This window comes from Phaethon lepturus, unplaced genomic scaffold (genome assembly GCF_000687285.1).
Source record: "Phaethon lepturus isolate BGI_N335 unplaced genomic scaffold, ASM68728v1 scaffold13361, whole genome shotgun sequence".
Lineage (NCBI taxonomy): Eukaryota > Metazoa > Chordata > Aves > Phaethontiformes > Phaethontidae > Phaethon > Phaethon lepturus.
This window is the reverse complement of record NW_010517054.1, coordinates 139,858-151,959: the sequence shown is the minus strand read 5'-3', so window position 1 is coordinate 151,959 and position 12,102 is coordinate 139,858. Positions and strand designations below refer to the sequence as shown.

General features: G+C 40.3%; 1 protein-coding gene across 1 annotated transcript in view; it reads right to left on the bottom strand.

The window, feature by feature from the left end:
* Positions 1-6,631: 6,631 nt before the first annotated feature.
* Positions 6,632-12,102, bottom strand: part of SLC10A7 (solute carrier family 10, member 7) — a gene marked incomplete at its 5' end in the record, with an annotated part of 141,895 nt that continues 136,424 nt past the window's right edge. The window contains 2 exons of the mRNA XM_010296267.1: positions 6,632-8,418; positions 11,702-11,847. Coding sequence (XP_010294569.1) covers positions 8,374-8,418; positions 11,702-11,847 — 191 coding nt within the window. The remainder of the gene's footprint in view (positions 8,419-11,701; positions 11,848-12,102) is intronic.

Here is a 12,102-nt window from a genome sequence, read left to right as displayed (position 1 = left end):
CTAACACGCGCCAGGTACCTCCAGTCCCCAGGCGTGGTTGAGCTGCAAAATGCCTGTTAACGCAAAGGATGCGGATGCCACAAAATGAGTTGAAGGAACACGAACAGATTCCTAGAAGCTAAGAATCCACGCTCGGCAGCTCTCCGTCATCTTCCCTCAACTGCAAACAAAACAAAAAAAATAAGGCCCAAGACAACCACCACTCCAGATTTTTCACTGCAAGTCAAAGGAGCGATTGGACTTTTTGATTTTTAAAGAACAACTATCATGATTTTTAAGCAATAATATGCAGAAGAGATGAATAGCACACTTGGTGATCTGCATGATTTATTTGGCAAAGCCTATTAGTTCTTGCGGGAGCAAATTAATAATAATCCTCAGCTGTTTGTCAGTGGGAATTTAATGGAGGCTAAAAAGTCATTGAGAGTTTTCTTCAGACGGAAGTATGTTCAAACCAGAACAAAAAAGATGAATTTGAGAAAAAAGCTTAATAAAGTCTTCTTTAAACGAAAACCACTCAAGGCTTGACTGTTAATCAAAAGGACATTACTTACCTTACGCAGCATCACTGAAACCAGAATCTGGCAGCAAGTTTTAAAAAGGAACTCTGTCCTCTTTCTTTACAGTCATAATTTGTAACAGCTGAATTATTGTCTATAAATACTCTTTTTTTTTTTTTTTTCTTCTGCTAATGTATTGTGCTTCTGGGATTGTTCAGAGCAAACATTTTGTTGCCAAGACAATAAACTCCTAAATTGGGGCTTCTGAAAAAAATTTCAAGCGCATTCCAAGCAGCAGCTATTCAAAGACTACCACTATGCCATCGTAACTAAGTTTTGTTTTATTTTCACTGGTATTGAAAAATACTGAAATTTCTCAATAAATTTATTTTTCAAACATAGTGCCTGCAATACACTGGAGCATACTGATGTATATGCCAAAGCTAAAAATTCAAATGGGATGAATTAGCATGAAAGTAGAGCTAGACAAGCAAAATACATTTTAAAATATATGTAAAGTATTAAATTATAGAACATAGAAGATAATGGTTTAATATACATCCTGTTACACATGGAGAGCGGTTTTTCTACATGTAATATGCACCTTACTTAAAAAAAAAAAACCCTGCCTAAAAGTCTTCCAAAAAACTGCTACCAGGAGATTTGAGTTTTCTTGTTTTTTAAACAATGTCGCAACAGATACTTTAAATGAGATTATTTGCGAACATTGATATGATAGCAGCTATATACAGCTCTTTATGCCCTCTATGTTAGTGCTACACATCACAAATATGTGTTACCTGATCAGAACCAGGAAAAAAGTCAGGCTCCACCAACGGCAGCGCTTTTGTTCCGTGCCCCTGACTCATGCAAAATCTCACGTGTCACAACTCAGCTACGTTTTCACATTTGGAGGGCCCAGAAAGGGGGGAGCTCATGAGCGCAGGGTGGCAAAAACCCCGGCGCCCTGGGAAGTTCTGCTCCCATGCCGCTGCTCACGCGGCTGTGGGATTTGGCTCCGACTTGGGGAGAGATCTGTGCGCGACGCTCGCAGATGGCCGAGCTGAAAAGATACAGGCTTCCCACATTAATGCTCCACGAGCTGCATCAAAGAGAGTTATCATATTAACTGGCTGAAATTGTGTCATACTCTTATTTTTAGTATGCTATTATGCCTCTGGGATATATTTTATTTATCAGGGAATTGGACCTAAACAGATGTTGTAGCAGTTTTCTAAAGGCAACTCATTGTGAGGTGCCTGAAAGGCTGCAAGTACGTTTTGGGGAAGGGGCAGAGTGAACGTGTGAGCCAAATGCTTCACATGCATCTTTTTCAGTCGTGAGCCAAATTCTTCACATGCATCTTTTTCAGTCCTGAGCCACTGTTTAGAAATTAGTTAATTTTTCAGACAGTGATCTAAAGTATGTCACTGAAAAAAGATTTGTCATTTTTATAAAGAAAAATACTGAGGTTCCCCTGAAGTTTCTCTGATTTAAAGCAACATTATGAAACAGAACAAGCGAGAATTTGCTGAATAACTTGGCAAAACATACCACGCAGTAGTACGGGATTGCCCAAAACCAACAGTGACTGTGACAGATATGGTGGTGAACTGCAGCGTTTCCATCCAGCGGAGCTGCGAGCCCTAACGAACAATAAGGGAACTGTAAGATGCATGGGTAAACTTCTTCAGTGTCAGCACAAAAAGCTGACTCCTGCTTCCCCAGGCAGCATCTTGGAAAGGTGCCCTGCTTTCTTGGTCATGGTTATCCTGTCATGGGGCTATGGGATGGGGTCTCTAAGAAGAGAGCATTTTCTTAAAGATGCTCTCTTAATTCTCTTAATTAGCTCTCTTAATTCTCTTAAAGATGCTCTCCAAGCAGATGAAGCATCATCTTGGTGATGACACCAACAGGTTCAATTAGGGACAGTTAACTGGGAGAGGTTAAAAAAGGGGTGAGGGTGGTTGGGAATTTAGGTTGAATATAGGGGGGAAAAAAAACATTTCATCACTTATTTCACCAAACACGGTTGGACAAGACATGGCAAAACTACATGGGGAAGGCACTAGGAAGTAAGACAGAATTTCGTAACATCGTGGGTACGGGCTGTGCAGCAGACAAAGGACACCGATGGGGGAGGACTGCAGTCACAATGCTCAGAAACGGAGGAAGCACAGAATTGCGAAAGCTTTTGTCAATAGAATTTCATACCCAATTATTGTCACGGGACTCTCAAATTTTATTTCCTGCAATTCTTCTGGCAAAAGGCCAGTTCTCACAGGACCTCTGTAATTTTTTTTAATCCTATCAATGAAATCATCTTTCCTTTGAGGCACTCCATTTTCTTCCCTTTTAAGTGAGCTGATTTGCCTTAGAATTTGGAACTGTTTCACGAGAAAACTGACCATAAATAGTTAAGTTTTCTCTTACAGAGCTGAACTAACATCAGCATGCTAACATCTGCAAGCCTTTGATTTTGTTAGAATTATACTAGACAGAGCCCACCCGCAGCGGATGCCATCCAAAGAGGTTTTTTTTCTTCTTCTTCTTAACTGGGTGAAAAATGGTTGTGCCAGGTGGCAAATTCGAACACAGGTAAAGAGCAGACAATACGCACCAGCACGGGATCTTTAGGAAATGCACGGCCTCTTCTGTGTGCTGCAGCTGTTGGGTATCGGCTGTCTCTCCGAGCAGGGATCACAATCAATTTCTAATCTCACGCCTGCTTCTGGGCTGGGCTAGCAACGCAGAGTCAGAGTTGACTGGAACCTACCAGATAGCCTAAGAATTAACAGATTATTTTATTGCTTACCAAATCCAGGTGTTGGGATCAACTCACTGGGGGCTCTTTTTGCCAAAGGCCTTCGATCTACCCACCCTCCCTGCCCAAAAGTGCAGTCAGTAGGGTAGGTGTCAGGGAGCAGAGCCTGATTCAACAGCAGCTATTGCTCATTTTCTTGTCACTCTATAGGTCACTGGCTGGCAGAAATCTCTGTGGAAATGCATCTAAAAATATTTTGAAAACTTGGGCTCCGCTGATGAGAAAATTAAGTGGTGACTCATGTTCCCATCAGCTCCAGACTTGATTACTGCAATATGATGGACTGAGAAGCTGATACTCCACCGAGACTGCAATTTGCTTAGGGGAGCAGTAGAGAGGCCTCATTGGCACCAATTGCTTCCAACACATCTCTCTTGTCCTTTTAATCACTAACAAACTTAATTTAACTTCTCACTGAAGATCTCACTCTCCACCTTTCTGGCAAGAGAACAATTTAGAGGCTGCTTTCGTGACCTCTGCTACAGCTCTAGATGCCAGCATGCAGCAGACCTGCCTGCAGCAACGCCTCGCACCTGCATTTCCTGGCACCGCTTTCTCTAGCCCTGCACACCCAAAGCCATGGGGCAGCCCTTGCCCATGCTACTCCAGAAGATTACTTACCATCCTGCAGGGTGTTCTCTGTTGAATGAGAATTTTACAGGAACCGTACACATAAACTTTAAAGAATTGAATTCAAAATGCCTCCTCAAAGAAGTCACAGTCTAATGATCACAAGCGATAACGTGGTTTAAGCAAGAAAACGGCAAAGAGGAGACAACCTCCCTCTTCTGACACTGTTATGATGCGATGCTCTAGTTTTGGTCTGGGAGGTTGGGGCTACCCATTACCCGTGGAGATCGGGACAAAAGAAATAGGGACAAAGAGATTGGGTTTGCTAGATGCTGGGAAGGGCAGGCCATCAAACCTGAAGTAAAATACTCCCCATTTACTCTCCTCATGTGCTACATTATCACCGAGCTTTGTTAGAACAATGGCAGGGCTTTTCAAACAGCTTCCCTAGGGAGACGCTCTGCGCCGTAACAGCCTTTTCGCTGGAGATGTGCAAGTGTAACCAAGGGCTGAATTTAGTCTCTTGTCTATTTAACGTGTTTGCGAGGGACCGTATGCGTTTCTGGCACTTTATAATAATAGTAATATAAATGCATTTGGATTATAACAAAATGGAGAAACTATGATTTAGCCCTTTACTGTGTTGTAATTCCGAAATGCATCAACATCTATTTAAGTGCAAAATAGCCTACAGTTTACAAATACAGTGCTGCGATCATCTGCTGTAAAGGTTCTGTATGGGATTATGATTCAATACAAAACACAATTCAGTGTCTGAAATGTCATTTTTAATGTCAGAATAACATCAAAAAAGTAGCTCTTTCTCCATATGCAGTCTTGCAAAAAAATATATTCCAGGGACTCGGTCCTTTCTAGCGATTTCTACATATATAACTGGTCATCTCTTATGCACGTATGCACTTGCACATAAATAAATGTGCTTGCAGACAGACAATATTTCATCTTGCCTTCTAACCTCCTGCCACCAAGATATTTCCACAGAAAACTGTACACAAATCAAACGACCAGCTCCGCTTTCCCTGGCTGCCAGAATAACATAGGGGACTACTTCTGGAAAACCAAACTGCTGGATTACTCTTCTTTTGCTCTGTGAACAAGCACAACTGCGCAGCTTCTGCTGAGATTGCCTTTTCCGTCATATAACCCATTTGCACTAACTAAAGGTTCTACGAGGAAAAACACAACCACAATTTTAACTACATAAAAAATTATTTATCTTGGACCTATTACTGGGGTCATCAAAAGCTTCTCAATTTAGTGCACAAAAAGGGAAATAAAACATTTGAGTAACTTAACACAAAGTGCTAAGATTTCCTGTGACCTCTGAAGAGCTCTTTTATTGTTTGGGTGCTTTTTTCCTCTGCTATCATTAGATGGGATTATAGATGTGCAGAAGATAAGGAGTGTTGATGATCAAGAAAATCCTTATGTTTTAACATGGGCGAAGTTCTTGTTCGCCATCAGTTTTGCCCAATTATGTTCAATGCCAGGTATCTCTTAGTTAAATTTAAAGCCAAGAAGTTGAAAAGATTCAGAACTGTTCTAACCCTCTACTGAAAAACTGGTGGAGTTCAATAAATTAATTTTCAGTTGCTAATAATTTGCAGTATTCTGAGGACTTTCTTTCCCCCAGTTTAGTTCATAAAATATTTCTGTACAGTTCACAGATTTTTTTTTTTTAAAGAACAAGCAAACAGTTCAAAAGCTTACCCACAAAAGAACGAAACATAGGTAACAGAGGTAAAAAGTTGACCTAGAGGATAATTCCATCTTGTTTTCCTATTAACAAAATTAAATTCAAAACCATTCTGTTTATTAAAGACATATAGGCATAATAACAAGTCATAAACCAAACATCTTAACAGTCTTTAAACATAACAGAATTGATATGCATAATGAAGTTTCATTAAGTACGGATTTAAAATATGTATTTCAGTTTTGCATTATATTCCCTTTAGACCAACACCTCCACTCATACACAATATTTAGGCTGCCCCAAGCAATCAACAAGGAATTTGTAAAAGCTCTAACAAAACTCCATCTTAAAACAGTTTGAAGTATTCTTAAATGTAGAAGAAATTTAACACAGAAAAAAAGGATGTCTTCAGTGGAATCTAAGCAAGTTGTTGGATGTACTGAAAGTCAGAGATTCAGTACGTAGAGGTAGCTCAGTAAGGGTACTTGCAGTGTTCTGACTATTTAGCATTGACACAACCACAGTAAGTTACTGTATGCTTGAACCCTTCCTATATATTTTAAAAAAGCAAGCACTTTTTCTGGGCCTATTGCTTTGCCATTCAAAACCAACAGAAAGAGTCAACGATTTTAGTGGGATTGGGATTCAACCCAACTCTCAAAGTTCAGGTTTATTGAAACAGAACAAAAAGAAACTGTTCTGAGTCTGGACTCTCTGCTGCCAGCAGGGTTTTTAGGCCCAGACAAAGGAATTTTTTCCCACATGGAGCCAGATACCAGTTAGCATGCATAAGGAAGGGGAACCTTGAATTGGGCCCAAGAACACACATGCTGTTCTCTCCCATCACTTGCAGGTTGGCCTTGTTGGTAGATCTGACTATGCTATCTGGGGATGCGCTGATGAAAACTGTGAGCTCACTGCCCGCTGCCCTTTGCATCACTGGCTAGTGAGAAGAGAGCACAGCCCTGGGGGACACAGGCGGTGGACAGTGTCCTTCAGCCCTCCTGCCTGCTCAGTGTGCAGAGCTTGATCCCCCTCCAGAGAATGAAAGAATTCAGCATGTTGCCACCTCACGTACCTTCACTACATGGTCATTTTATTGGTGATGACAATTCTGAACAAGGTCATGCTGTCAGTAGTTTCTCATACAGATGGCAACGGAGCAGCCTTGCACTGACTGACCATCAGGTAAAGCACCGATGATTGGTACCAGATTACTTTCCTGTTGTTCACAGGAATAACAGACTAGGAATAACAGACTAGGTAAACCAAACACGTTTTTTTTTTTTCACTAAGGCAAAAGGATATGAATTTCATATGCCTACTGTCATACAAAAGATCTTTAGCTTGTGTAAATGGCTATAGCCCTATCAGAGCTACAATAACTTACATCTGCTAAAGATCTGCTCCTAGGTGTTTGCACTCAGTTGCACCATTGACTGCAATGTTAACCATGACACACGTGAAACTTCTGCATTTATATCGATCCCAGTTTGACCTATTTCTTTCATTCCTTTTAATGTTTTAATGCACAATTGCCAGCACAGTTTTTGCAGATGGGTACACCTCAGAGTCTGGACTAGAGCACGCTTCTGAAATCTTAATCTCCCGGACAAGATGCAGTACTGGATATATGTTTAAATATATGCCTGTGTTCCTTTCTCTTCAACACTCCTCTTAGAAATAGTATTTTGTATTCTTTTTTATGTAAGTTTATTAAAAAGAGTAACATTTTATTCTTTAAAAAGTCGTGACTGATTGTCAAATTAGCTAAGAGAGTGTCTCTTTTCCTGTAAGGATCCTTTTAATTGGAAAAAAAAATAATTGTCAACGTTCTTGTCCTCACAAGCTATTATTCATTACCAGTGCAGCAATATAGAAAACATACCTTGGCTTAACTACAATAAAGGCGCTGTTTCAATATTAGCATCCTAAATTCTGTCACTGCAGATCTCTGTGCATTGCACCAGGGGAAGGAAAAAAGAAAAACAAAAAACTGTGTTCTTCAGGGGTAAATTATAGAAGACCTTCTATCTACAAACACAAATACTTCACTCATAACCCAAGCACCAGACCATTTCTTTGAAGAAGCTTATGAGGCATTTAAGATATACAATGGCACAATATCATACAATGGAATTGAAAGAATTTTCTTGAGAAACCATTAGCTTTGAAGGAATGTCTAGACAACTGTGTCAACAAATGCAAATAATTCATGCTTCTCAGCTTCTATCCAATGGATGGCCCCATGCTGAGTATACACAAACTCAGAAGAAAAAGGCATGTCACAGTCATATGACTAGGAAGTGTAACAGAGTCACACAGAAATTCAAGTCAATCTCAAAAAAAAAACCCTTCAGAAAGCTCTTCCCCAGGGTAAGCCAGCAGTGGGATAAGCTTCTGGGGATTTTGGCTAGTTTAAAACAGAGACTTACAGCTGGTGCACCCTGGCTTCAAAGCAGGGGCAATGGAAGAAACAGCTGTTAGTCATGACCATTCACTCAGTTAGAAAAATAAAAACTGACTCCAAAATACTGTACAACCTCTTGCAGTAACCAACAAAGTAGGTTCTGGAAACAATGCTTTTGCCAAAAATGCATCTGTAAGGCACTTAACCGGTATCTTTTTTTTATATGTATATATATATAAAAAAATAAAATATGCACCGAAGCAACATTCACAAATACCCAGATGTCTCAATTGTCTGTGTGTACAGTATAGTACATATATACATTCACTGTGACACAGGCCATCTCCATAGGTTATACCTTCACGGGTGCTTTAGGCTGCTTGGTTAACTTCAGCGCCTGTGAACAGTAAACAGAACAGTCACCTTTTTATATTCTTAAAAGACAACCAACAGCACAAGACAAGATTTTAATTTATAAAGGGCAACAAAATACTGTGTGCACTTCTGGGAGGCTGAGTGAGGAGTCAGCATGCAGCCGAGAGGCTACTCTGGGGTTTTTGATGATGTTTTCATCTCTGATAGCCCATCACAACCTTCTCATATACAGGTAGCCTTAACAGAGGCACCACAAGGGATATGGCTACAGTGGCAGTGAAGGAAGCGGAGGTGGGTCTCAGATGTTTTTTAGAAAGCAACTATTTGGACCCCACTCAAACCACTTGTGGCACAGATAGAAGAGCTTCTGACCCACTTAGGGAAGGACTGTGAAGAACATTTCTGCCAACACCTTTGTGTTCCCTGGCCTCCTTCCATACAGCTCAAAGCCTGCTCAGAGTATAGTCACTGCTGCAGTGGTGGATGTCACACACCCGTGATGTTTACATCCTCCTCTCTGAGAAAAGGTAAGAATATGCCAAAGTCCATCAGTCCAGAGGTGATCTTGTGCCAGGGGACACCTGATGGCACCTCCAGGCTACTCCTACTGAGGAAGAGTGAAACCACATGCCTTTATTTGATGGCAGGGTCCAGCTCTCTGTTCCCTGCAGGGTTGGCCAACTATGGTAGCTGAACTATTTATTCAGTGTGGGACAGAAGTTCAACTCAAATGATAGGTGATCATGCTTCTAGTTTGGCAGGAAGCAGCCTGTCTAACTTAGGAGCCAAATGTGACAGACTTAAAAGGTGTTAGGTTTTCAGCTGCTCCTCTATACCGATTACCACATCAGTGAAGGATGACCACAGCACTGTGAAGGATGCCAGTCATTGGTGTGCTCTGCAACACAAAAGCTCAGTGCTTTCCTGTGTGGGATGAACCAGCCTGAATGAGAGGGAAATTCATGAAATTTGGAACCTGTTTTCCCTAGCCTTTTGGGTGAAGTGCCCTGACACGCTAGCATTTGCCTGTTGAGTGAGAGACTTATCATTTCCAGAGGGTTGGCTAAACAAGCAGTTTTCAGTCTAAGAGATGCCTGATGGGTCTTCTTATTGTAAGTATTAACCTTTAATATTGTACATTTAAAGCTTGTAAACACTGCTTGAAAAACACTCCAGCACAAATGTAAACCCTTAAAAAAACTCCAAACCTTTAAAAATAAATAGGCTATATTCCCCTCAGAAACACCAGCTTTCAGAAACACCAGCATTTACTATTGTTAAATCTAGCCATTTGAGATTAGTCTTTTGGATATTATTCAGCAAGAGACTTTGGAGAGAGACATCATTCCACATTTTGTTTGGGGAAACAATTTTCTAACTTTGTAGTTTGGCAGATTCTGCTGCCATATTTACAAACTAGAAATACCTTAGTGTAGATGAACCTCTAAATATTTAAATTCAATTTCATACAACCAGATCACATGTACTATCATAATTAAGTAAGAATGTCACTGCAGTTGAGTACTGTGACTGGATAACCGTCTCCCCCTGCAAGAGAGATGCCAAAATGAAGCCAAGGTGCTTATAGAAAATAAACATCAAGGGTGATGATGACATGTTTATTTTCAAAGCGGGAGACCATTATCCAGTCACAACATTCACTTCTATTATACTTATTATAACTGTACCAGACCCAACCTCATTGATTTTTTTCAAAGAGTAATTAAAATAACATTTGTGAATAATACAGAAGACCAGCTGAAGAAACTGCTGCAACAGAACAACAATCCCCCAAAGTGGTTCTACAGTAGCGTTACAGTCTGATTAGCACAGGAGGTTTATTTGATGCTTAATGAATAAGAAACTAGTGCTGGTGAACTGTAAATCTCTCCAGTACTGGTTGACTTTTCTGATGCCCTGTTTAAAGGCTGTGTTAACTTGCAGCAACTGACAGCAGCCCCTAAAGGCCATTACCACCCCTGAGGATCAGGGAGGTCTGGATGAGCTCCAGCCCCATTACTGCTCTTAGCAGCAGAGAGCAGTTAGAAGCTGAAGAGAAGCCAGCATTGCAGGGATCATTCTATCACCGGTAGCGTCAACTTTAGGCTATCTTTCTGCAGGAATAGCATGGAATTTGCTTTACACTACCTGTAATGTTTCCTGATAATTTCTGATTAAAAAAAAAGTAATGACTTGCAGACTGGTGGAGGAATGACATGATTCTCAAATTTGCATTTTCAGATGCTGAGATAAGTATATCTTAACAAGATCTGATTTCTGCACTCAGTTCCTGAAAATTGAGAGTTTTCCTGCTTCTTACAATTCAGGTAACCAAAAATGGAGCCACATAAAAATCACTGAAGTGACTTTAGTGGAGTGAAGACAGTAAAATGGCAGCCTGTTGGGTTTTGCTGAAAACTGGAAACACGAAGTTATAAAAAAAAAATTCTCCACTGACAAGTGGAGAATGCAGGGTACTGGTGGCACTGGGCTTCCCACCTTCACCTAAAATGGCTGCCAAAGACTGCTTCAGTTACCACAGTTTCTTGATCCATGTTATCTCAGAACATTAAAGACAGCATTAAAATCTGTTGCACGGACTAGGTTTCTGCGAGGTGGTTACTGCTCTTCTGAGAACCTGACTAACATCATTGCAATTATTTCCTATAGATCACAGAATGGCTGTCAGGTGTCAATAGCTTCAATCTGTACTGAAATAAGCATAATTTGAATCAGTGATGTTGATGCAAAAACCTCCAGGTTATAGTTTATAGTCCTACAAGCTATCCTATGCCATAATTTTGGCACGAAATGTGATGCACCAGGCTTCTTGCTATTTTCAAGGGTGACCCAAGTAGGAAAAAAAAAATTAAAAAGTTTTCATCCTGCTTCAGTGCAATTCAGCAAGTGCCGTCATTTTACCTGATTTCCCCAGCTCCCCTGCCAGTGGACAGATCTTTGTCACTTCTCTTTAAGTGAGATCCAAAGCTGTGATTATCAGCTAAAGATGGAGCCATTCTTATTGGGCAGAATCTGAATTAATAAATTGAATAAATTAATAATTTGAACTAACTGTAGAGGTCTAACTTCAAGATTTGCACCTTTTCAGAGCCAAGGGGGATAAAGTTCAGAATTTTTAATTTTATACTACTGCGACTATCACTGTCATAAAGGAAGTAAAGAAACAGAAATCTCTACCATGGGATGTCCAAGAAGGAACCTGAGGAGTTTAAGACATGTTGTTTAGGTATTTTTTTTCCCTCACAGCACACTTTCCATTATAAATCAAAACCAGCAATTCTTACCTTTTGCCTAGAAACCATCCAAGATTTTATTGTTGGTACCAACAGACTGCCAAGAAGAATCTGAGCAGGATGATAGATGAGTAAGGGGACAGAAATTAAGGACAGGTGCTCATAACCCGCAAATACTATCTTCAGCATTGGAATCCCTGCGGGCAGAAAAACAGGAGACAGACTCTCACCTCAGACTCTGAGCTCCAGATAAAAGCAAAACATTTTATGTTGCATTGAGATTTCATAAAAAAACCCCAAAAACCTAAAGAAACAAAATGAAGGCAAAATGAAGTTTTATATAAAAAAAAACAACCCAAACAAACCAGCAAGAACATGAACAAAAAAAATACACAGCAGAGAAAGTACTGTAGCAGAAAGGAAGGAGTAGGGGAATGCCATAAAAGATCTTT